This window comes from Fimicolochytrium jonesii (assembly GCF_025526975.1).
Source record: "Fimicolochytrium jonesii strain JEL569 chromosome Unknown EV422scaffold_14, whole genome shotgun sequence".
Taxonomy (NCBI): domain Eukaryota; kingdom Fungi; phylum Chytridiomycota; class Chytridiomycetes; order Spizellomycetales; family Powellomycetaceae; genus Fimicolochytrium; species Fimicolochytrium jonesii.
The window spans coordinates 610,087-634,999 of record NW_026515681.1 but is presented as its reverse complement, the minus strand read 5'-3'; the positions used below and the strand labels follow the sequence as shown (position 1 = coordinate 634,999).

The 24,913-nt window shown below is 52.6% G+C and overlaps 6 protein-coding genes across 6 annotated transcripts; 3 read left to right on the top strand and 3 right to left on the bottom strand.

Annotated features, from left to right (window-relative positions):
* Positions 1 to 860: 860 nt before the first annotated feature.
* Positions 861 to 3,861, top strand: EV422DRAFT_532173 (P-loop containing nucleoside triphosphate hydrolase protein). Its single transcript, XM_053070514.1, has 2 exons — positions 861 to 1,369; positions 1,594 to 3,861. Exons 1-2 carry the CDS (start codon positions 941 to 943, stop codon positions 3,361 to 3,363), a joined length of 2,199 nt encoding a protein of 732 aa, XP_052925030.1. The 5' UTR covers positions 861 to 940; the 3' UTR covers positions 3,364 to 3,861.
* A 21-nt stretch (positions 3,862 to 3,882) lies between these two features.
* EV422DRAFT_588046 (PLC-like phosphodiesterase) lies at positions 3,883 to 5,562 on the bottom strand. Its single transcript, XM_053073486.1, has 3 exons — positions 5,240 to 5,562; positions 4,568 to 5,165; positions 3,883 to 4,475 (listed from the first exon to the last, which is right to left on the bottom strand). Exons 1-3 carry the CDS (start codon positions 5,323 to 5,325, stop codon positions 4,032 to 4,034), a joined length of 1,128 nt encoding a protein of 375 aa, XP_052925029.1. The 5' UTR covers positions 5,326 to 5,562; the 3' UTR covers positions 3,883 to 4,031.
* Positions 5,563 to 6,787: 1,225 nt separating this feature from the next.
* EV422DRAFT_84900 (periplasmic binding protein-like I) lies at positions 6,788 to 10,757 on the top strand. Its single transcript, XM_053074452.1, has 15 exons — positions 6,788 to 7,473; positions 7,535 to 7,854; positions 7,925 to 8,007; positions 8,077 to 8,121; positions 8,192 to 8,483; positions 8,559 to 8,693; positions 8,776 to 8,936; positions 9,013 to 9,045; positions 9,127 to 9,195; positions 9,265 to 9,331; positions 9,400 to 9,463; positions 9,525 to 9,606; positions 9,683 to 9,706; positions 9,786 to 9,902; positions 9,978 to 10,757. Exons 1-15 carry the CDS (start codon positions 6,917 to 6,919, stop codon positions 10,626 to 10,628), a joined length of 2,700 nt encoding a protein of 899 aa, XP_052925028.1. The 5' UTR covers positions 6,788 to 6,916; the 3' UTR covers positions 10,629 to 10,757.
* A 1,930-nt stretch (positions 10,758 to 12,687) lies between these two features.
* Positions 12,688 to 16,465, bottom strand: EV422DRAFT_579002 (uncharacterized protein; the record flags this gene model as incomplete). Its single annotated transcript, XM_053073303.1, has 3 exons — positions 13,673 to 16,465; positions 13,275 to 13,602; positions 12,688 to 13,208 (listed from the first exon to the last, which is right to left on the bottom strand). Exons 1-3 carry the CDS (start codon positions 16,397 to 16,399, stop codon positions 12,688 to 12,690), a joined length of 3,576 nt encoding a protein of 1,191 aa, XP_052925027.1. The 5' UTR covers positions 16,400 to 16,465.
* An 83-nt stretch (positions 16,466 to 16,548) lies between these two features.
* EV422DRAFT_532163 (uncharacterized protein) lies at positions 16,549 to 20,736 on the top strand. The gene has a single exon (XM_053070513.1). The coding sequence runs from the start codon at positions 16,718 to 16,720 to the stop codon at positions 20,657 to 20,659; it is 3,942 nt and encodes a 1,313-aa protein (XP_052925026.1). The 5' UTR covers positions 16,549 to 16,717; the 3' UTR covers positions 20,660 to 20,736.
* A 751-nt stretch (positions 20,737 to 21,487) lies between these two features.
* On the bottom strand, positions 21,488 to 22,949 carry EV422DRAFT_84830 (uncharacterized protein). Its single transcript, XM_053074451.1, has 4 exons — positions 22,717 to 22,949; positions 22,499 to 22,652; positions 22,264 to 22,438; positions 21,488 to 22,186 (listed from the first exon to the last, which is right to left on the bottom strand). Exons 2-4 carry the CDS (start codon positions 22,625 to 22,627, stop codon positions 21,516 to 21,518), a joined length of 975 nt encoding a protein of 324 aa, XP_052925025.1. The 5' UTR covers positions 22,628 to 22,652; positions 22,717 to 22,949; the 3' UTR covers positions 21,488 to 21,515.
* Between the last annotated feature and the right edge of the window lie 1,964 nt (positions 22,950 to 24,913).

The following is a 24,913-nucleotide window of genomic DNA, read 5'->3' as shown; positions in this document are numbered from 1 at the left end:
AAGTGTACGGCACCTTCTGTTTGCTAAAGAGACAAAAGAGGACGCCGGCAAAGCCTGCAGTCAGATTGCTCCCCACGCATTTCTCTTTTCCAAAAGTAATCAACGATCGCACGCTCTTGACATATGAGAGGGAGGACAGAGAAATGTGGGTATGGATATTATATTGTATTGAAAACGTAGACAAGAAGGGTAGGTCCTATGCTATTTTCTACGAGGTCGTATGATGCCCCACTAATGGCCCCAAATTGCTCCCCATAAGAACTCACCTCTGTTTTGCACTGTTTGAGCGGATAAGGTAGCGAGCGTAGGGCCTCCAGCGTTTCCGATAAAGGTGTCGTATTCCCAGCGGAGCCTGATTTGTGGAGTTCTGCGACGAGGCCCTCGAACGATGTGCATGGACGTCCCATATCTGCTCTCGCTTGGTCGTAGCTAGCTGGCACCGATGGGCTTTCTCAGAGTCTGCAGGTTCCTTTCTCCAACCGCCTTGAGGTGATCTACTGTAAGCTTCGCCTTTCCCACGAGGCTCGAGGGTTTGCTATGTCGGCAGGCTCCTCACTCGTACGCTACTATGATGACTATCCACGCACGGGCGGACCGCTCGTGGGCAAGAGGTACCAACCAGGTTGCGCACTGAGTATATGTACTATGTATATGTGGTTGAGGAAGAACTAGTAAGTCTCCGACACTGACTGGGTTCCCGCTTGCAATGGAGGTGGGGGGAAGAGTGAGTGGGAATGTCACTGCATCAAAAAAGCTGGCGTGAAAACAAATGCAGGCGACAGTCACATGACTGCGTGTGATCCTCAATTCAATGCAATTAAAGCAATTCAATGCAATTCTCAATTCTCAATTCAACAACAAGCGACGCTCTCTGGAAGAGCAACTGCAAACTGCCAAGTAACGATCGGCACTCCCTCCCCCTCCCTCCCTCACTCAGGCAATGGTCGTCCCTCGCAACGTCCTGCCTACTAGGGCAAGCTACTCAACAGCTGTACTCGAGCGGCACCGCCGGCGAACTACAACCGCCGTCGCCGCCTCTACCTGCCTCTTTTGCCTGCACGCTCTCTCGTTCCAACCGAGGAACACTCGAGCAGTTCGAACAGCGGCGTCTTCTAAGCTCCATCCGCTCGCTTCCTCTACAACCCAAACCCACGCGTCAAAGACCCAAAAGGTGCTCCAGGACTGGGCGTCGCGCAAACGACACGCTGAGGATATCGAACAGACGGCGACAAAGCTCGTCTCCGCTGCTGCAAAGGAGAAGTGGTTTGCTACGCAGAGAGTGGATGGAAATGGGGAGGAGGAGGTGATGAAGGAGAGGGTAAAGAAGGAGAAAGTTGTGGAGCCCCTGTTGGGGATTGCAAGGGCTGAGGTAATGTAGAGAGAGACCCAGAGACCGATTAGTGAGGGTGGTGGAGATGGTGAGCGTCAGCGGACGGTTCTTCTGAGAACACGCAGTTAACATCCTTGTCGCGAGCGGAGCGAGCAGGGTATCGCCTCAACCATCGGTCTTCATCTATCCATCGCCTATCAGCGTTCATCCATGCATTGCCCCAGTTCCCGCTTCGTTATTGACACTCTCCCTCTGACTTACAGGACGATGTAACATTCGGCCAACTAGGCATCCCCCCACGCGTCGAAAAAGCCCTCTTTGAAAAATTCAACATCTCATTCGCCTCGGAAGTACAGCGTCAAATGATACCCGCCGCTTTGAGCCCGAACGACCTGTTTGTGAAGGACATTACCGGATCCGGCAAAACGATAGCCCTTGTCACTGCGATCGTCAGCAAATCGCATCCTAAATTACTCTTATCAGCAGCTGCAAAGCAAAAGGAGCTGGAAGATGGGGTGGACGTGGAGGCGGAGGATGTTGTAGACGCAGCGGAAAGTCTCGTCGCGCATAAAGGGGACAAGTTGTATCAAAGAAAAGGAGAGAAGGCTAAGGCGCATTCGCAGCGATACCTGCATACCTTATGTATGGTGCCTACCAGAGAATTAGCGCTGCAGCTAACAGCCTGGATAAAAGACCTCTCACCCGCCCTCCGCCACAAATCCTTAAAGTCACCAGAAGCCGAGATGGCCGCAGCAAAGCTTGTGCAATGCGTGGTCGCGGGTGTCGATATCGATGTGCAGAAAGAACTGCTGAAGCAATGCACACCTAAAATCCTCATCGGCACGCCCAACCGCCTCACGGAACTGTACAACCAACGTGCGTTCGATGTTTCTAGATTGCAGCTCCTCGTGCTAGATGAGGTCGATAGGCTGGTTGAGGCGCGTCAACGATACGATACAGTCAAAACCCGCTTCAACAAGATCACACACCCTTTAGCCGGTGATCTCCTCCTGAAAAGGATCTACAAACACCGCTCCCTCGCCCGAAAAGTCGCGGGCGGGGACATAACCGCTCAAGAAAGTACAAACGAAACCGTCAACATTAACACGGCGGTCATCTCCGACCCCGCGAAACGCAGAATGCAAACCATCGCCTGCTCCGCCACCCTCAACAACAACCTCCGCCGCGAACTCACCAACATGCGCGGGTGGATGCACCACGCCGTCGCCGTCGATGTCTCGGGGACGACCCGTACACCCGATACACTCACCCACCAGGCGATCTTGTTCGACAAGTACGGCCGGCCGATGACGCTGACACCACCCAAGAGATATCAGGAAGAGGATAAACGGGAGACAGAACGAGCGGAAATGGAACCCGCCCTCCCGGATACGGACCCGGCGATCATCGAGACACTCGCAAAGCTGATACACGACGATACCGTCACATCCGCACTCGTGTTTGTGCAAAGCTCCATATCGCAGACGGAGGTGGTCCAGAAACTGAACGCGTTGGGCATCCGTGCGGGGAGGTTAAGCGATAATCTGGATTATGTCGGGCACAGCGTCGGCAAGCATTTCAGTAAAGAGGTCAGAGCGGGGAAGCTGGAGGCCAGGAAGAAGGATATGGAGGCGTGGGAGGCCGAGAACGGACCAGCGGCGGGGGAGACGATACCCGATGGCGATGCACGGCCCCGAAGTCGCCCCATCGCAGAATACGTGGAAGAACAACCACCCCTCACCGACGATCCCGCCCCACCCCCACGCAAACAAAACACGTTCGCCGCCCACATGCACGGCACCAAACAGATCCTGGTCCTGACCGAACCCGAATCCCGCGGCCTCGATTTGCCCACCGTCACCCACGTCTTTGTCCTCGGGCCGCCCACCTCGCCCGCGAGTTATGTGCATATGGCCGGCAGGGCGGCGCGGTTTGGGAAAAAGGGAAAGTGTGTCACGTTGTTGGGCGGGAGGAGGTTTGAGGAGAGGATGAGGGGGTTTTATAGGTTGTTGAGAATTGAGGTCAGGGAGTGAGTAGAGGATGGGGGTGAAGGGGCGATGAGGGAGGGTGTATCGCGAGGAGCGAGGGAGGGAGACATAGATAGATTTGTTGTAGATGAGGTGAGAAACGGGCGTAATTTAACAGCAAGAAACATCACCGTCCCTGTTCTCTATTGGTCAAGTACCGAGCCAAGCGACAGGCTTCCCCCCATGAGAACGGAAACGGCTGCAGCAGTGTGTCGGGGAGCATGTACAGGATGAATGTGTTGTTCACTCGGTCCTATGTAGGGTCGTGGTCGTGCTGCTTCTAGCAGACAGAGCACTCACTGACCTCAGACGGCCCTCAGACGGCACCCCACTAACATACTCCCGTCATACTGAGGAGCTTCCCAGGAAGGCAATGGCGAAGGCAATAAATTCCCTTTGAACCGAGTGCTCTCAGTGCAGAAGTCAAGTCCATAATAACACTCTCCTATAATATATACTGTGCTGGGAAACTTCCTTCTCGGGTGATTGTTTTGCAACAGGTTTGCAAGAAGAAAGGTCTCGACTCTACGTGTAAGTACAGTACATTTACAGTCTACTACGCCCAGCGCATGCAACGAAACGTCACGCCGATGATGGGAGCGCCAATGCAAGAACTTGGCCAGCGTTCCGAACCTGAGAGGTTGTCTCCCTCAGAGAATCCTATGTACAGGCATTCACCTCACGAGGTGAGGTCCCAGAGCACCCTTGACTCTCGGCTTCACGGCCTTGCCGCCTTTCTTCCCAAACCTTTTAACGTTCCTTCCATTCAACTCCCTCACCTTCGCTACCACGTTCGACGCATCTTCATGATCCACCCTAACACGATAGATGTATCCCATCTTCTGCGCACAAAAGTCCGCAATCCGGTCCAACGAACCATAGTTCACCGATTTCGCCAGGTCGCGACTACACACGCTTGTCGGGAACTTGAGTTTACGTAGGTCGGCTTCGAGTTGAGGCAGGACGATGGCGATGGTTGCGTCGATGACTTGGAGTTTCGTGAAAGTTTTGGGGTCGCGGAGACACCAGGATTGGAGGTACGAGGCTTCCAGGCGGGCGGGGTTATCGTCGTCGGCGAGGACTTTGAAGTAGGGGTCTTCGATGATGTCGTCGTAGTGCTGCGGGGGCGATGCGAGACGGACGACGTTAGATGCGGTGGTTCATCATTTGGACAGGAAACGTATGCCCTCCGTGAATGGTCAGATCTCACCTGCAACCATGCCGGCTTAGGACCAGCGTTGAAGAGATTGCTTCCGAACATCACAACCACTCTCTTGTCCTTGGCGATCAACTCCCCGAGGGTCGGCCACGGAGCGCCTGCACTCCGTTCGAACAGCCACTTGCCAAGAATGTCTTGCAAGCCGCCCTGGATATACCTCGCCATCGACGCCGCGTCGCCATCCGAGTCGCCAAAATTCAGCGTGATGATCTCATTCGGGTTGTTGTTCACCCAACTCGCCACAGATTGCAATGTTTGGCGGATATCACCGCCAATGGCGCGTTTGTTTCCGGCCCCATGGCAATTGACAACGGATCCATCGTCAATCTGACAGGTATCGATGTCGAACGACCGAATCCCGTCGCTCAGCTGCTGATCGATAGCGCGAACTTGATTGTCCCAGAGGCAACGCTCGATGGCGTCGGGGACGAGGATGTTGCAACCTTTTTCGAAACCCCAGCAGAGGAACTTGCCCGCTTTGCAGGACTTGGCGAGGGTATGACAGTCGTATTTGAGGTCTTTGCTGCCGGAGTTGTGGGTGGCCGCGTAGGTGACTTGGTCGTATCGAAGGCCACAAAGTTCTTGCATGCTGCAGTGACATACACAGACACGGAACGTTAGGTTTATTGTGGATGTCTTTGGTTCGCGCGCTGGCTACTTTACCCGTTGCAAGGACTAGTCGCAAGAACTCCAGAGAGCAAGGAGGACGCCGCGGCGACACCGACAAGCAGAGTCGCGGTTTTGAACATATCTCTCCTTCACGGCTCAACAGCGGGACAGATCTGAGTGAATTAGGGACTGGACTGGAAACTGACAGGGGCTCATGAACAGTGCTATCCTTTTAAAGCGGGCAGAGAAGCGCCCGATGTTGCGCCTGCATCCAAGTCCATCCAGAGAACGGCGTACGAGCATATCACACGTCGCATCACAATTTGGGGTTGTCTTCCCAGCGTGATGCTTCGCTCAGATCTGTCGCCGTCGGAGCGTTTCTCTATACCTATGGAAAACGGCGAATGTGTAGCGAATGTAACGTCCGCGGAGGACTTGGTGGCACCTGCTGTCAATCCTGCTGTCAATTGTACCCATAAAAACGCCTATGATCGAGTTCCCATGGTATATCCCGCATATCTCGTCGAAATAAATGATAGGGTTAGGGTTAGGATAGAGATCATCCCTTGCGCTTCTTTCCCTTGCGCTTCCTCCAAGAAACAAGGAGAAGTTTGTAGAAGGCACGTACAACCTTTGGAGAACAGCAATCACTTGCTCGGCGTAACAGCACATAGGGAAGGTCCGAAACTACTACTACTCTACATACATGTACATTCTCTACCTACTTATTTGTTTGTGTGTTTCCCACATGGTTCGGCGAGCGATGTTGCCTCGCCCGAATATGCCTATTGACTTTCCGTTATGTTATCCGTGTAGCCCTACCGTATAGCCAACGTATATAGATTGAAATCAACGTCAAGGCTCACCTAATGCTGCAAGGACCTCCTGCTCCATGCTTCTAGTCCATGGCACATTTCCACAGTATGCGAGTATGTCTCCCCCGCCATGATGGTACATAAGGCTGAATCGTCCGCGGTTCAGATTCTTCTTTGAAGGCCGCTTGGAAGGGAGGAGATATCGGATCTCGACGTTCGGTTCTTCCCGCGACTGGTTAACGAATTCGCCAAGTGCTGCCCTTGTTACCGTTGGCGTCCAGGTAGTAGGTCTCTCCATGTGGGCCAACACCCCGAAGCCCCACCACGTATCTGCTGGTAGATGGTTGCGAACAGCACCATCATATTTGGTCTCGACTCTACGTGTAAGTACAGTCTATCAAGCCCAGCGCATGCAACGAAACGTCACGCCGAGATGAGAGCGCCAATGCAAGAACTTGGCCAGCGTTCCGAACCTATTGTATGCGGCTGTCTCCCCTCATTCTCCTAATTCTCCGGAGCGCTCTTGCCCGAGTCGCCAAAATCTAGCGTGATGATCTCATTCGGCAGGTAAACGCAAACAAAAATGGACGAGTCCAAAATCCCGTTTTCTGGCTCTTCCACGAAAGTGGCAGTTATTCCTGGCCATCCGGGCCAAGCGGTTGAAGGTTGAAGCCGTCACCGCTATAGTGACGGCGCGTACACATGAAATCGACAGCGCGGCCAAATTTCGGGCTCGAACAATCCCGCATGCTCAAGTCAAAAGCGAGTAAGCGCCACCCGGTGCACGATTGAATAGCTCACTGCTCTTTGTTGAGAGTGTTTACGGCATCGCTTTCTTTCACGTTGATGCGCAAGCTCGTTCAGTGTCTTGCTCTGTCTGTCACCCACACTCTCGACTTTTAGCGCTCGGTTGAAAATGATTTCTATTCGACGATCACCGGCAGCCCGACTGTTCGCCGCCATATGCCTCTTGCTGCAAGTGTCGCTTGCCATCTGTGCCGTGGACCAGCTGAAGTTCAGTCTGCTGTTGCCAAGGTCTCTCGAGGGATATGGCGAGCTCTGCGATGACATCAAAAATGCGCTCGACCTCTTCGTCGCTCAGAAGAATGCCGTCTACAATACCAACAACGTGAACATCTCGCTCACCTTCTACGATACCCAATACAAAGCCGCTATTGCCGCTGCGGCCGTCACCGACTCAGTTTCCAATGGTGCTATTGGCATTCTTGGAGAACTGGCCTCCGGGATGGCTGGTCCGGTCTCCAACCAGCTGCTCCCGAATCAGATTATGCAGTGTTCGGGCTCTACCACGGCCGCCGGGCTCAACCAGAAACAGTATCGATACTTCTTCAGAACGATCCCCGCAGATGACAATCAAGGCGTGGTGCTGAACCAGATCTTGTCTCGATACGGCTGGAAGCGCATCGGGATGATATACGCAGACACCTCTTACGGAAACGGGATTGCAAACAGGTGCGTCTTGTTTGTTTTCAGATTGCCTTGTCGGCAACGGTACTCAAAAGTGCTCGAACAGTTTGCTTAGCAAAGCCGCGGCGAGCCAGGTCACCGTCTTAGCGAACGAAAAATTCAACACCGATTACTCCAACCTGCAGACTGCATTGCAGAACGTCAAAGACTCTGGAGCTCGTATCATCGTCGTCGTCTGCGAACCGCCAGACTACATGCTTTTGGTTCCCGCCGCGCGCAAACTTGGCATGTATGGGCCGCAATTCGTCTGGATCAGTACGGAGGCCGCTATGGGTGTCGCCGCGAACCTCAGGGCGGGTATCCCGGCAGGGACCTATACCCAAGCGGACTTGGACGCGGTTAACGGCCTGCTCATCAGTAACCCAGGTGCGTTTCGCTCTCTTTCAGATTGGTGTTTACACACACACCCTCATTCAACCTGCTCTTATCACCACAGTCGAGGGACAGGGTGCTCTGTACGACCAATTCAACGCCGATTACAAGGCAAAGTTCAGTAAGGACACTGGGCAATACTCTCTGGTACCGTTCGGCCGTCTTCAGGATGAGGCTTCTGCGAGCGTTGCTGATCCCTTTTCCCTCCAAGCACAGTTCTTCACGGATTGTTTGCGGTTGATGCTCGCCGGGTTGGAAAACGTGAGTACGCTTGACGGCTTTTAGAAAAAAAACGAGGAGATCCTCTAAAGCTCTCCGACTTCTTCATCAGTACCAAACTACCTCGGGGACGCCGTGGTCACAGATTGCTGCCGGGCAGGGGTACCCGCGAGACCTGACAAAGTTGCTCGGACCATTGACACTCGCCGCCTCCACCGGCTTGACCGGCCACGTCGAGTTTGACCGGAACTTTGATCGCGTTGGGACCTACCAGGTTGTCAACATCGTCAAGGGGAGCAACGTCGTCATCGGAGCGACAACAAATGCCACTTATAACGTCGTGTCAAACGGTGTCTCGGCGATCTTCGCCAGCGGGACTACTGATATTCCCACCTCGGAATTGGGTGGGTTGCCGTAGCAGTCGCTTCGATTTTCATCGGAGATCTTAGTAACACCCATGTCAATCTGTTCTCCGTTAGTCTTTTTCCCGGACTGGACGGAGTATAAGGATCCGATTGCGATCGTCCTTATGGTCCTCTACGCCGTCATGATGGGTGTCAACTTTGCCTCGATTGCTCTCGTGTACAAGTGGAGGTCGCATACGCAAGTCAAAGGTACGATCTACAATGTCATTGCATGTTTCTTCCATAAGCGAGCAACTTTCTTTAACAACTTTTCGTGAACCAAACCGTTCAGCCTTGTCGCCGGAGTTCATGATCATCATGGGTCTTGCCATGCAACTGGCCTATGCAACTATCTTCACGTTGATCGGTGAGCAGACGCAGTCAAAGTGTATGGCTCGTCCTTGGCTGTACGGATTCGCTTTTGTGGTCGTGACCAGTTGCTTGATTGGAAAGGTGAGTGAAGTTGTGGACCTCTCCCACATCCATGGCGGATGAGCTAAATATGCGATAATATCTCGTCTCTTCTTAGAGTTATCGTCTGTCCAGAGTATTTGCCAATAAGGTACGTTCCAGCCGGCTCGGCTTCGTGGCTCGGCATTCAGATAAATCTGGCTAATCTGTACGCATATCTCTTCTCTTGCAGCGTCTAGCGACACCCATTGGCATGGCCCAACTGCTTCCGTTAACTGGAATGTTCGCGCTCGGCGAGCTTGTAAGTTCCGTCTCTTTGGGGTTTGCCGGCTTTGAAAAGACTTTTGCCAATGAAGCTTATGCGCCCCAGATCATCCTCGCTGTGTGGACTGGATACTCTCCGTTAAAACCGCAAAGGGTGTCGAACATTACGACAGGTATAAGCAAAGGCTACCGTCGCTTTCCTCGCCCGCTGCTTAGTCCTAACCTTAAATCTGCCGAATAGCTACATTCGTCAATGTCTGTATGTCTGACAGAGGAAACGGAGGATTTGTTGGTACCATCCTCGGGTGAGATGTGGCTCAAGACGAAAGAATCGGACCACTCTCCTGACTTTTTGTCCATGGCTAGGTACAATGCGGTGCTTTTGGTCGCAACGACATGGTTGGCGATCGCAACCCGGAACGTGCCCAGCAGATTTTCTGATGCAAAGGTACCAAATGAGTTCGTTGCGGAGTTCACGCTACATTCTCGCTTAAACTTTCTGTTTTGACTTCGATGTGTCGCAGTTCATTGCTCTTGCTGTGTATTCGGTAAGTGTTTCTTCATGCATTTGAACAGGGTCATTTATGTGACACCCCAACAATTGGCCGACACTCTATATCTTCACAGCTTTTGATCTGGTGCACGTTGATCATTGCGATGTCCTTCATTGGGGGTTCATCGCCTAGTCTCGTGTTTTACATCACTTCGTTCGGCGTGTTGTTCGTGACCACCACAACTTGGGCGGTAAGTGTGCTTGCATGCGCTTGTTGGGCTAACTTGACAATGTCGTTGCTCACAAATCGGCTTCTTCCCGCACAGCTCTTAATCGGCCGTGTAGTCATTTCGCACTGGAGCGAGCTTCAAGCCCTCAAATTCGACGAGAGTACGAACCCCTTAAAGGATCAAAGCAAGAGCACTATGCTCGTCGCACCGGCTGGGGCAGTTAAGAAATCCCACCCATTAGGCGCTCCTTTGAGCACGAATAGTCAGCAAACCGGACAGCCGATAACGCAGCACGGCGATGTTGGGCTCCGCGGCTTGATCGCTCAGTTCCCAGTTAAGGCCATCACAATCTTGCCCTGGCTGTCCAAGTGGGAGCTTTTCGAGGCTGTTTTAACAATCATGCCGGTGCCCCGCCTGTACCTGCGCTCGGTGACGCCCGGCGCTGCCGAGAAGGCCTACTGCGTTGACGCCGCGACCCTACGCGTATCTCGCCGGAACATCAATGGCACGGGAAGCACGGTTGCGGAATCTGGGTCGGAGGACAGGGGTGTTCCTGCATTTGAGATTGAGTTCGGCGGCCGGAGAATGCTCTTTGAAGCTTCCGACGAGAAGCAGTTCGAACAGTGGTATAATCTGCTGAGAATGGCGAGCAAGCGAATGAACGATGGGCAGTCGGGCAGCTCGTCTGTGCCTTCCCATACGGCGCCGCGTTCTGCTGCTGGAGCTGTGTCTCAACCCGGAGTGTGAGGACGGGTGGAAAGAGATCCGTTGCTGTTCAGTTTTGGTTACCCATTTTGGTTTTCATAGCTAACCCCCCATGATCCTGCTGGATATTATGTCGTCGTTCGCGCAATAAAAACATCTCTCGACTGCAAATCGTAACTACTTTACATGCACACCTGGGTGGGGCCAGCAATCCCACCATCTCATTCTCTGACTAGCTAGCTTGGAGAAAAAAAACCGGCAAGAGCACAAAGGGAGAGATATTGTTCCGCTTCACCAGATGCCAAACCCCTGCATCTTTTACTGGTGCCGGTTTGTTGCGAACACGGTCGCCGGATGTCAGACGTTATTTTCTTTGTTCCTCAACGTCTCAATATCTATGCTTCACGGCCAAACTCGAAGGCCAGCCGCGTAAAGTTGATGCACCCTGTAACAGGCGCCATCTAAAAACTAAAGGGGGGGATCATGGTGAACTAAGGAGAACTTAGGGGGGGAAGGCTGCTATTGGGGGCCCGGCGGGGGGGGGGGGACATTCACAACCAGAGGGGATAAGGATTGGGTTCCCAAGGCTGACGGTTCATGTCTGGTCTGAAGCCGTTATATCGCGCATATGTGTAGAGGAGGTAACGGAAGTTGGCGCCTCCTTGGATGTCTCTGTTCACCATGATGGGCTCTTGTCTAGATGGCTATGTCCCAACGTTAAGCATCTCTTTCCCTTTCCATATGAAATCCTCGACGAGGTTTGGACATGCGAATGTTTCTTTGCGGCACGCTACCATTCCTTCCTGTATCCTTTGCTTTTTCAAGGTGGCACGAATATCTGTAACAGACGCCCCTGGCTACGACCGACATTTACGCCGTACCGTCTGGGTCTCCTTCAGCCGTTATTAAACTTAGATGAAACTGTCCGCGCCCTAATGTTCTTAAGGTGATCCAACACAAACCTGCTAAACCTCACCATCACGATGTCCCAAGTTCATTGCAGCGCACTTCACATTGCGCTCAGGAAGCGCACTCCATCCAAGACCCGGTATTCCAGATGCGCTCGCTTTGAGATGTCTGTCGAGGGTAGTTTGGATTTCTGGCCTCAGGAGAGACGGCAATTCAATATATTTAGTCCGAAAATGTACGCGAGTGTATACATAAAGACAGGCTATGTACAGGGTTGTCTCTCAAGGTGTCAATGGCCGAAGCAGGACTTGCATTGTCTGATTTTCAAAGCAATCTCGGTTGACAGACAGAACCCACGGATCTGCCACCAATTATTTTACCGGGAGCTGGCCCTCCGAAGCAGACAGATCCCAGAGGAGGAAACCGGGGTTTCGATGTTGCGAAAAGTGGAAGTGTCGGTGGCCGATTGTGATTGTGCGGAATGACGGGTCCATGCGAAATCGACAGCGCGTCCCTTGCTGACGAGACCGAGAACTCGCAAGTTGCTTGGTAGGTATAGATGCACGTTTCCGGACATGTGTCTTCGGTTGTTTCATACGCTGCCCGCAACTTGTCAAGTGCCAAATGCAAGAACGACGGATGCAACCGAACTTCGAATCCCGTCTGTTTGCAACTTTTGGGTAAGAATACTGGACGGGCGCATGAGCTTTAGGTGGCCCCAGCAATGACTTCGTCGACGGGTGTATGAATCATTGATCGGCCCGGCGTGCGTGTCAGCCATAGAGCAACGTAACAGTCGTTGCCCGTTATCGGAACCAGAGTCTACAGTGTTTGACTAGATATCGAGGATCCAGGGTGTTTCGGACTACGATGAGAACTGCGGTCCGGAGTCAGCTTCACACGTGATATTTCGCTGGCCAACACGACCGAGTTATCTAGCAAGGCCTGGCGTTTCCCATCGTCAACCTTGAAAGTAGGGCCTTTGCATATTGATTTCCTAACTGAAAAGCAACCAGAGTATGTACGCGATATGGACCTGTCTTTCATGAATTCCTCTTCCCTGCGCGCTACACCCATGACATTAGTACCCATTGGGACGCTACACCCATGACATTTGCAAACGCGACACCCATGGGACCCAAACCCCCACACCCAAAAACTCTCAATATACACTGCTTTGGCATTGCCCACATCACCACTGCCTTGGCTTGCTGGTCAACGCCTCCGCCGTCGTCGCCCAGCTCGACAACACATCCTTCAACCCCTTCGCAACCTCCCTCATCTCCTCCTCCGTCAAAATGACAGGAGGCGTCATCAACAAACAATGCTTGTTGGAGCTCGCCCGCAACACCACCTTTCTTTCCAATAACATCTTCAACTCAACATCCGTCGCGAAATCACTCATCAGGTCAATCCCGATCATGATCCCCTTGCCCCGGATCTGCTTGACCACCATCAACCCTTCCAGCTCCTCCTTCAAGATCTGACGGAACTTATCGCCCGTCACCACCGCGCGTGAGATGAGGTTCTCGTCCTTCAGGAGCTGCAGACACTTGAGCGCGACGGCGGCGCAGGTGGGGTGTCCGCTCCAGGTGTAGTCGTGCTGCCAGATGTCGGAGGGGGAGAGCTTTGTGGCCGGGTTGGCGTTGGCGACTTTGTGGACTTCTTCGGTATAGATGGTGGCACCCATGGGGAGGTACCCGCATGTGAGGCCTTTGGAGATGGCGATGATATCGGGGTGGATGTTGTATTGGGAGAGGGCGAACCTGCTTTATCTACTTGACAGTCCATTGCCCTCTAGGATAGGATACAACAATAGGGGTAGCATTGTCCTAATAATCATCATAATATTCATCTTCCTCATCATCATAACCTTCATAGCCTCCGCCATAGCCTTCGTCATTCTGTCCGTTGTTGTTGTTGAAAGCTGCAAATATCTCATCTCCGCGACACCCGTAGATGTGCGAGTATATCGTTTGCGCTGTAAACTTGCTTCCACATCGCCAGCACCAGTGTTGTCCACAGCGACATGTGATATGATCGCAACCGTAGGTCTTCTCGATCGTGACTCCACAAGAAGGGCAATCCCGCGCATTGAGCCCAGGCGCTGTGTTCAGGTAACTACAGCTTTCGCAACGAAATTCGCCCGTCGCTGGAGGCCCATCTTGAGCACACACCTTCTCCATCCATTGCCGAGGCCTCATGCACATCGTACACCATCCATAGTACCACCCCGGATCGTATCCGTTCGCAGGCCGCTGTCTAATAAGCTCACAGGCTTCGCGGTTGTGGCGGGCGAGAACCCGCGAAGACGGAGATCTTTTGCAGAAAGGGCAAACCATATTTGCTGGTGGCAGGACGTGGCCGCGTTGAAGATAACCATACCACGTGGTTACGCAAGGAGCGCAACATTTCACGACGCAACCGCTCCGCCCACAAGCCGTGACCATTGTCTCCTTCTTCATCTCCTCGCAGCACATCATGCACATCCCAAGTTCCGCAGTATGCTTCCTTGCCCATTCCCGTATCGTATCCAGAACAGCTTCGATGTTGTGTATTGATCTGCCACGGTATGTGAGCTGGTATCGGTAATGCCCATTTGCATCTGTAGGGCAAGATACTCTGCGGAAGACATGCCGCATAGAGTACACGCCTCCACCTGAATTTTGCATAATGTCGTAGGCCGGCGGCGTTGCAAGGAGGTTTAAAGCTTCATGGATCGTGCACCGATTGCTGGGCGATTCGACATACAATCGCCCTATGGTCGTCTCTACGTTCTCCATCGGGCCAGTGATTGCATCGACACGGGGACCGACTGCACAGGGCGCACATTTCCCATCGCCATTCTTCGCGAGCAGACCGTTGGCGTCGATGTAACGCACGTTGCAAGAGATACATCTTATGACAGGGGAAGGGAGGTCGAGACGGCAATAGTGGCAACGTGGGCGAACAACCTTGAGATCTGCTGTCTCGATGACAGCATACCGGACTAGACATCTGCTACAATCGTACATGTGACTCCCATCTTCAGGTCCGTCGGTCTTGGGTTTGTACCCGAGTACACAAGGGGCGCACTCTCCCGCTGCTGTGAGCAGAGTCCCGCTTCTTTGTTTTCCACATTTCGCACAGGGACTTTTCCAGTCAGGTAGCCGGGTTCCTTTGAGATTACTTGATACCTTAACGACGACTTCAGTCCGCTTATTCATGAGAAGCCCTTGCAGCTCCCGCACGATGTTGACCTTTTCCGATTCCTCCGCGGTAAGGATCTTCTCCGCTTTGATTGCCAAACGTATGAAGCCCACGGAGTAGTTTCCAGCTACTTCCATGTCAAGCCATTGCCCACGGACCAGATCCAAATATGAACGTGCCCTCCCGTGAAGAACAGCATTGCGGCTGAGGACCGCTAGGATGGCGAGAATCGCTGAGGATCTCGATGAAAAGGTAAGCCCTTTGCACATCAGATGAGGTAGAAGCGGGATGAGATCCCCATCTGACAGCGCTAATGGTATCGACCGCACGTTCGCCTTCTCCTCTTTGATTACGTAAACATTCGCAAGGAGCTTGATCACTCGAGACAGAGATTCCCGGTCGCAAGAGCTGGTGACAGCGGTGAGCTCCTGCGGACGAAACGTCTCCACAGATTGAAGTGCTAAAGCCGGATAACGTTTATCCGCGGGTACCCGGTCGATGGTTTCCTGAATTTCCTCTAATGCATCATAACTCGCCTCAAGCCATTCTCTAACCTGCTGTTTCTGCAAAGTGTTGAGTGTCTGTAGCATCCTAGTGAACTGAATAGCTATCTTGCTTCTTCGGGGGTCATGGAACCGTCGAATCACCTTGCGCCATACAGCAGCGAAGACGTTGTTGTAAGTGAGAGACACAAGCGCTGCTGAGTCCTTGACGATGTTCTCGAATACAGTGAAAGCGATATCGGTATACCCCTCTTCTTCAGCAAATCGCCGCCTGAGCTCCTTCATGGAGAGACCATGTCCATGTATCTTGGATTGGAAAGGCATGCCTGCAATTGCGGTTGCAGTCGCCTCCCCGCCGGCTTCCGCTCCTTCGATTCGCACTTGAATCGCAGGGACTACCACGGTCGCGGTGGCAGTTTTGCCCGTGCGGCGCGGATTACTGTACCGATTGCTTTTCTTGCTGTACACTGGCACGAACGGGAGGTATCCTTGAAGGCTGTTCTCATCCTTAGCTGCCAATGAAGGCAGCGGTTTGCCGTAGCCCATACGGCTTGCCTCGACATGGCCACATTCGGTCCCAAGGATCCTCAAAAGGATACGAATGGTATCTCTTGTGACTTCCTCCGCCGGGCTTGATACGGGGATCGTATGCGCTTGACCGCCCGTTATCGTCGCGATGAGAGCAAAGAAAGGTATGACCGCTCGTTCTTGTGTATTGATGATGGGGCAAACCACGCAACCCCGGGCGGCTGCGAGTTGACAAAGGTGGACCCAATCGAAATCTTGATTCAACCGTTTCAGTTCCCTTGAGTAGTTCGGGTGTCCGTCATCGTTGCTGATGTGATGTGGCGCAGCATCCCCGTACCATATGACCACGGTAGTTCGAGAGACGTCTACAAGCTGCAACACCTCCCAAAGCGCAGTCTTGCATGCTTCCGGTTCGTCGCCACCCGGATAGAGTTCTCCGTTACCGATGAACTCCTGTATTTCGGTGAATGAGGTGCACCAACCAGACCAGGAGGTCACTGGATACTTTGCAGGGAGCGTATAGTCGGTGTACCACATCAAACCAATCCGGTTGAAGGACCCCGTCAGTGTTGCCAGGTTGAAGACTTGAAAAAGGGTATTTTTCAGTGACCGTTGGACTTCCACCATCGACGAGGTGGAGTCGGCGATGATGACGAAATCGAGATTCGACCGGGCCGTACTCATTGTGGTGGAGGTGTAGGACCTTAAGATTACCTCTTCGCCCTGTCCGCTGCTTTAGCGTTTATATAGTCCCCTTCTGTTGACAGGTGTTACTCATCTTAGTCACGTTTTCTTTTCGCAAGTGGGAAAGTTGTGGGGCACGCGTGAAGATACTCAGAAATTCGACAGCGCGCCAAATTGATGACTCACGCGACTCACAGAAAGTTTGAGTTTATCGATAAACTCGCCTGAAATTCTCAACGCGTTACCTTTAAAAGTAGCAAAGCGTTGAGAATTTCCTCACCAATCTTAACCTATCATCAGCCCACGGTCGATAGAATCATGAGCAACACCAACGTGAAACGCATCCTCTTCAATCCGCTTCTCGCCACAAGGGACGATGTTCGTTCCTTCCTCAAAGATCAGCTTCCAGGCACCGCCCATGTATACAAAAAGAAGCTCCAAGTATGGGACGGAAAGTGTTTCTCAGAAGTGGATTATACGAACCGCCCTGCGTCTTTCTTCCTCGACAACACCGACTTGAACGCTATTGGTACCTCCCTATATGATAGGATCAAGAATCACCAGGGAAATCTCAAGGATGAAGAAAGTTATACGGTAGTCACGCCAACGGAACCGTTTATCGATCTGCCCCACATTGCTGGGAAGAACCTCTTGTTCGCTCTTTCCTTGACCGGGAAACCCACCTTCTATGATCTGGGCGTCGGAAGCGTAAATGAGAGCATCATATGCTGGGCATCCGTGACTTCTCAGCATCTCACGGGTATCTGGCACAGCGGCGACAAGTCATCCGGTGGAGTCCTCCTGCATCACGTTCAAATGGAGGAGAACCTTCACAGAGACCCTTTTGTTGTCTTTGTGTCTGGTTATAGCAATAATGCCTTGCATCGCTACGCTCAACAGAATCCAGCGGTGCTGCTTGTGAATCACGAAACGAGGAGCCTGTATCTCGTCCCCATCCCTTTGGACCCTGCGAGTATCGGCACAGACACGACTGTTTGCTGTTCGGCTGTCGGACAACGTATATCCGACACCCACATTCGCTTCACATTCCTTCCGAATCCCCCGACCTGCAGAGGTATGCACGCAAGCGGCCGTATGCTCCGTGGCGCCCGTAACGCCTTTCAAGAGGCGATTCAGACGGCCCGTTCCATCTGTGATCACACCATCGCGACCGCAAAGCAACGTTCCTCAGCGGCATTACTACCTATCCAGCCTGCGTCTGCATCAGAAAGTACCGCGGTGGTGAGAAGGACCGGGGATGCGGGTTTCATTCACATATCGGAAGTCGCTATCGTCGAGAAGGGAACATCCATTCCAGAATTCGTTCGTCCCAGTCATGTGCTGTGGTTCAAAACGGGTATCACTCTCACCGAGTATGATGATCGCGGTGGTAGTAGCATTTTGGCCGATGAGGTTGTCTTTCCGTGTTGCCTGGGGAACATTCTTGAGGGCCGGAAGCTTCTAGCGCTGGGTCAACCTTCTATGGGGCTTCCTGGGAATGTAAGAAATGACACCTTCGATTCCTTGTTTGAAAAGGGAAAGGCCCCGGTTATCATTGTGTCAGACACGATGACCGATCAATGTCGCTTGTTGAATCCTACGGAGCGCATCAACGGGCTCTTCATCATCAAACCAAAGACGCCTTTTGATCTCAAGATCCTGGATAAGGAGGACCTCCGCCATGCGTTTCTTATCGATCTGAACATCAATGCGATCACTTCTCTTGCCGGCCCACAATCGCTGGTGGTGGTTCAACTTGCGGAAAACTTTTTTTTCTACCGCGGTATCCGATGGCCTGGGCTTCTCGAATTCTTGCCGTCGTTCGGAGACGACATCACAGATGAAATTGTATCTCTGGCAGACGCTGATGTCAACCTTCCCTGGCCGAGGCGGGTCTCCATCGGAAAAGAGGGGAACTCTCTTTCGCCTTACTTCCTCGGCACCAAGGTGTCTGTATCGAGCATACCGGACACGTTCGCCGCTATGAGTTTCGACATGATTCAAGAGCGTCGGGAGGACATTACCGACATCTTGACACAACTACAGACCGTCATGGCGGGAGAGGACATCACGCATTTTGCACAGAAGCTGATTGAGACGATGAAGGATAAAATATCGAAGGCCATCGAACCTTACAAGGGACCATACATCGATTTCATGATCTCGAATTTCTCACTGGGGTCAAGGAGCCCTGAAGACATCAAGGCTATGGAGGTTCGAAAGAATACCCTTCATGCGGCCTACCGCGATGCTGAGAAGCAAGCAACCGCAGCTTGTCAGTGGCTGATCGACGGACTCGGAAACCTAGTGTCCACCCGCACATCATCCGCTAAGAAACATGATCTCAAACAGCTGGAGAGGAAGAACAAGGTGGCAACAAACGTGGCTGATGCCAAGACGATGACAATGGATGATCTAAATCACATCCTGGGGTTGCATTGTCGCGAGATCGGTGTCGTCAGTGGCCAAATTGACGGTAACGTCTTGCAAGACATGCTTCGAGAAGTTGCAAAGAACACCCTGTTGGGGGCCGTCAATCACCCTCCGCTGAACAAGAAGCGACTCTCCGCAGCATTGACGGTCCGCGCAGGCACCGAGGTTGCAACCGTCCTCCCACTGGTCAGATCATTCCATAAGGGTCCATTGGCATCGGCGAAGGCTGGTGATGACACCATCTGCATGGCCATTCCTCAATCAGGCCCAAGCCACGAAGGCGATGGTCACCATTCGGCCTTACTTTGGGCTTGCTTCGACGAGTTCGTGAACCTCAAGGACCCGTCGGAGATGTACTGGCCCCAGGCGTGCATGGAAGGTCACATAGCTAAGCTGCGCATCTTGACTCGCAGTACCATCGTTGGCGCCACCGCTGCAAAATCTTTGAACATCCACCCCGGCAACCGAGATATCGGATTCTTCATGATCATCGCATTGTTGCATCTCATGTATGACTACGCGACATCACGTAAGGGGGACATTCCGACCGACTTTTCCGGTCCTTACTGTCAGGTTATGCGCGGGCTATTCGGCCAGCTTCTGAGTATCGCCGCCTCCGGTTCGGGCAAACCCTTGTCCATGGTGTGGCAGCTTGTCCTCAAGAATCCCAAGCTTGAACTGCCTCCCTCGGATGAGATCTTCATGTACACTGCGATGTGTGATCTTCTGCCCCACACGGGTTGGCCGCTGGACAGCTTCCGAAAGAACGTGAAGCTTCTCCTCGTCCGAACCTTGCGAGAGAGGATAACCGACCCGGTAACCGAACCGATGAGGAAGGCGGTCACCGCGATGAAAATGGCGGAGGCCAATGAAAGCCTCGAGACTCGGAACGCTCAGCTGCAGTTCCTTCAAATCGCCGTGGAAGTCGTGCGCCATCTGCAAAAGAGCAAATCAAGCACAGATGATCGAGTTGTAAAGGAGAAAGTTCGCACGGTAGCTTTGCGCATGTTGGAAAAGCAGCCGGCTGATATTGAGAAGACCCGCGGATTCGGTATCGTCATTGATTATCTTCGGACCATCGCCAAATATGGAGGAACCACTGAGACGCATCACAAACATGTCGCCGAAGCCTGCGCCAACATGTACGCTAAACGAAGTGCTCGCTACAAGAAGGCTAAGAACGCGGTACTCACAAGTGGAAAGAAAGGAAACGATTCGGGGGTCGTGGAGGTCATTGGGAAGATGGAGGGCGAAAAAGAGCGCATCTCAGAGACGTGGGGAGTAGATATTGCCAATGTGAAGATTCAAAACTGGGACCCCTATGTCTCTATCAAGGCCGCAGGGAGCGCTTCTAAAGACAATCTGGACAAGGTTTCCAGCGATGCCGAACGTATCAGGATCCCATGGCGTGTGCTTACCGGTGAAGAAGCGCCTGCAGCCGAGATCGACGAAGTTGTCAAGTCGGTTCTTGGAGACTTATCGAAACAGGAAGTTCAGAAGACCACTGCGAACGCCGCAGCCTCCCTCAACGATCCCGACGCCAACAAAGCGGTGATGGTCATTCAAAGTTTAGACAAGCGTCTTGCGCAGATACAGAAGAGTGACAAGGCAGTGGAGCTGGCTGCGAAGCTTAGCAAACTGGAGGTTGCAGATTACGCTACCCTAGCGAACTTCTCGAACCCAACGGCCTTCGCAAAGTTCCTTAGTTTCGCGACCGCTTCTCCATCCGAGACAGGTCGCGAGAAGCTACAGAGCATCATCGAAATGCTGCTAGAAGGCTGGAGGAATCCGGTGATCGCAGAAGCCAATGCCCTGTGCTGCCTCTAGACTGGTGACGGATCTTTTGGACTCCGCCGTGTATATAAGGCGGGCATACACTGCTTCTACTCTGTGAGAACACGCGCATTGCCGTAAAGTACTTCGTAAAGTACTTTTACGAAGGCATGTGGTGCCAGCGTTTTTTGCCCGACGGGCAGAACCGTTATGCATTTGGTGTTCTGCTGGGCCACATTCGGAAGCACCGTGGAGTCTGCGTGTGGAGGATGACAGCAGACGGGAGGGGGTATAGTGGGCGCACAGGCTTGGTGATGGTTGACAGCCCGTTGGAGAATGATGTTGAAATAACAGCGGACCCGTTGGACGAGTGATGGAATGGAGAAGGCGGGGGGTTCAGGGGGGCGGCAGCCTTGTTGAAATAACAGCGGACCCGTTGGACGAGGGATGGAATGGAGAAGGCGGGGGGTTAGGGTTTAGGGTTTAGGGTTAGGGTTAGGGACTTCTCTTTTGTACTTTAGACAAGACTTCTTATAGGACTTCGTCTCTCCTACGGTTACCGTTCATCTCTAGCTATCTCTGCCGAGTCCCGACCACCGCTAACACGAACCGTGAAGTTTCTCAAGTATTGCAAAGATCAACTGGGATCGAAAATCGAAACCAATGTTTGGCCGTAACCGCTGGAACAGAATTTTGGGATACGGACGAGGATCATATTCGTGCTACTACGTTACAGGAAGGGATTTCTTACTCCACAGTGAAAGCCGAGATCGACAGATCACAAGAACGACTTCTGTACCTAACGATAAAGATTTGCAGACAAAGAATAGAAGAGAAAAACGACAAAAGAGATGACGCCGAATATGTGGTGATGCAGTGGCTTCCCGCGTTGTCAGAAAAGGAAGGGCCTTCATTCGGGGTCCTCTTCGTCGCTTCTCATTGGTGGATGCTGCGTTATGAGCCTGAACGTGTATGGCGCCGACTCCTCTTTGCCCTCTGCTTCGACCAATTCAGATTCCGTGGCTTCCCGTGACACGGCCGGTGTGGTTGTTGGGCTTGAATCCCGAGCCGCCTCGAAGACGAACTTGAGCCGTTTCCAAATTTCCACCTTGTTCCACCTTATGTCATATTGGCGGGAGCGTCCGAGCTTCCCGTTGTCTTCAATGACAAGAAACACCCACTCGTAACCGTTTGTCGCGAATCCATAGACTCGGGGGTGAGCTTTCTTTGTGCGTTTGCGAGCTACATGGACCATTAACATGTAGGAAAGTGTTTGTAAAATGATGGTGTCCCCAATTTTGGTTCCTCGGGTCTTGGCTTCTCCAACTAGGGAAAGGTTCTCGAGGCTTTCCCCACTTCGTTCTCCGTATCCCAAAAAGTAATCCCCAGCTCCTGAGAGAGTTAACCCGGTTTCTGGGGAAGTGTATGACGCCGAGATCTCGCCGTACAAACGCAGCTGCTGCATGGTTGGCTCGGGCGCTGTGTGGCGCATCACTTCCAAGGAAATGCAGTCAATATAGGTGCGTGTCAGCGGCTCCGACCGCATATCAAAGTATTTTTCAAGGTCCGCCCATTGAGTTTCTGATAGAGGATATGGTGCACATGAGGGAAAGTCAACAAGGGTATCGGGTGATGTATGGCAGCACAGCACAGCTTACCGAATGACTGAGAGACTTCGACTGGTGGCAGATCCGCTGGCATGGTAAAAGACTCGGTAGTGAAACCGCTGCCGCTAGCCTCAAGAATCATGAAAGGATCATACTCCTTGCCAAAGACGGTTATGAGATCCTTTCGAGTGACGGAGCTCGGTTGGACAGTTTTGGAGACGGTTGCCTACCCAGACATGGCGTCAGAATACAATAAGAAGGGCAACTTCGACGAAGGTATGCTTACAAAAAGATCAAAAAAAGCTTTGGCCTCGGGATTATCTGCCGCCAATTCGTCAAACTTTCTTTTTTTGTCGGCTGGAATTGCTTCGAAACGCTCTCGTGCAAGCTTTTCATATTTCGAGACGACCCCCATGGTTGGTTGGTTGACCTGCGGGTATCTTACAATGGGTTGAGAAAGAATGTTCGTTGAACCCAACGGCGGTGCGGCACATTAGACCTTACAGTGACAACGAAGAAAGACCAGCCTTCACAGGCCTCGTGGGCTTTGTCAAGAGTCTGCTCTTCGTGCTGGTGATATGACGTCAAGTTACCACGCGGCGTTTAGATCTATAGAGACCGGAGAATAGGAGCCGCCCGTAGACCAAGCGTAGGATGTGGTGTTGACAGGAATGGGCCTGCCAGTTGAAAGGAAAGACGTCACGAACATCCTAGATCAGGGTGGAACCCTAGCTGCTTAGTGTATGCACAGCAGCACATGGCAAACCCCGCATATTGATTCCCATTTTGACGAAATCTCCACGAATTCCGGAGAAACTCTGCTGGGTGGCAGTCACTTACGCCATACACCGGGCCCTTGTAGAGCCTCAATGACATCTGGGGAAAAGTCGATGTTCGTGCCTCCTTACCCACTTGAGGTGTGTTACAGGATTCTCAAATGGAACTCACCTGAAACTGGTTCTTCGCAGCGCGAATTATCTAGGGAGCATCGGTGAATGGCTCTTCGATGTTTTGAAAATGGTGCAATAGGAAAAGGGACTGATGTGTTGAGGGAGCCATGCATCGGTAACCCTAACCCTAACCCGACCCGTACTGAAGCGCTCAAAGGTTGGCCATGGCTGCCAGGAGTGAGAACTCCAGCCGCTATATCAGCTCTCTGTCCAGGCGTCTATCCGCAGCTTCGTCAGGCATGTTGCGCTGTGCAAGAAAAGGGGAAAGAAGTTCCACCCTGGGCTGCATTCCGACTTTTGCTTACAGAAGAGGTGTCGGCAGCAGACAACTCGGCTCGCGTCCTGAGCCAGGTCCTCCTTCTTAAACCAACTCGCTGTAGGCTCGGTGCTTCGCGGAGGCTAGTATAGGTTTGGGGTGCCTTCTTCTTTGTATCATATATGGATGCCACAACCAGTGGCGGGTTCTATCCAGCTCTTTTGTGAACAATCCCATGGGTTCTTGTCAAATCGTGCTTGCTGGCCAGCGTGCTGGCAATTTGGCAAACCGTTGAGGCCCAGGTTGAGGCCAGAGCTACAGTATTCACTGTCACGCGTCCACGCGCCGCTGCAAGAATGGGGCGTGGGAAAGAATGAGCCGCTTCAACTTGACTTTCCCTAACCCAAGAAGCACAGTCGCGGCAACATCTTCCACCTTTGGCAAGTCACCAGATAAACTGGGTGGCAGTCAATCCTGTACAGCTGGTCTCAGGTTGTACCGGAGGGCTCTCTGGGGCCAGAATTCCTGCGTAGGTGCGAAGCAGCAACCGCTTGCAAGCTGCAAGGTCAACGATCCGCCCCAACAGCAGGTGCTTTTTTCGCAACCTTCCTTCCTCGCTGCAAGGGTTCCAGCTGCCTTCCTCGTGGTCAGACAGGATAACGGTTGATTTGGCGAGGAGGACCAGCAAGCGAGCTGAAACCAAACCTCAAAGTGATCACGCGTAAGTTCCGCGGGCAACCGGACTTCAGAGAAAGGAGCGCCAGTCAGGATGGATGTGGCAGCCTACCCAAATAAGAGGAGGAGAAGCGAAACTACAACTACACGTTTCTACGCCAATGGAATCACAGCACTGGGCGCTCTCTACTGGGGCATGAGAGTTCTATCGGGATTCAGAACTTGGGATATCAACCAACGCAGGGATGCCTCTCGCGCCTCGAACAAGGTGTCAGACGTGATGGAATGCCAGGCAAGCTACACCTAAACCGAGCCAGGAAGCTCGCCGACTTCGGAGTACGGCCGGCTACAGGCAGGCTACGCACATCACATGGATGCGTGCATGTGTTACCTGGGTGGGACACTATTAGCTTGTCAAAGCCGCTGTTATACGAATGTCCGGTCTTCAGGCCCCTTAACGAACTCCTCTGTCCACTTTGGGAAGGAAATCTTGGATGATACCGGGTTTTCCGAAGGAGCTTTCCCGAGGTATGCCTCGTCAAGTGATGACAGTAGCAGTGTTGAAGCTGACGGTTACCCCAATCTGTTTTCAGCGCTGTAGCGTCGTGCCAAGCAACCCGGTCCATTCAATGTGCGGGGAGGCCAGCCATGACGGTTCCATTTCCTGGGAACACTCAACACGCATCACGTGCCCGGATGCCAACCATTCGTTGCAGCGGGGACAATAAATTGAGCCGCAACAAGAGATTCCTGATACTTCAGTGCTCCGTCGTCGTTTCATCCTGAGCACAACGGTATCCGAAGGAGATGACCTTGCAGC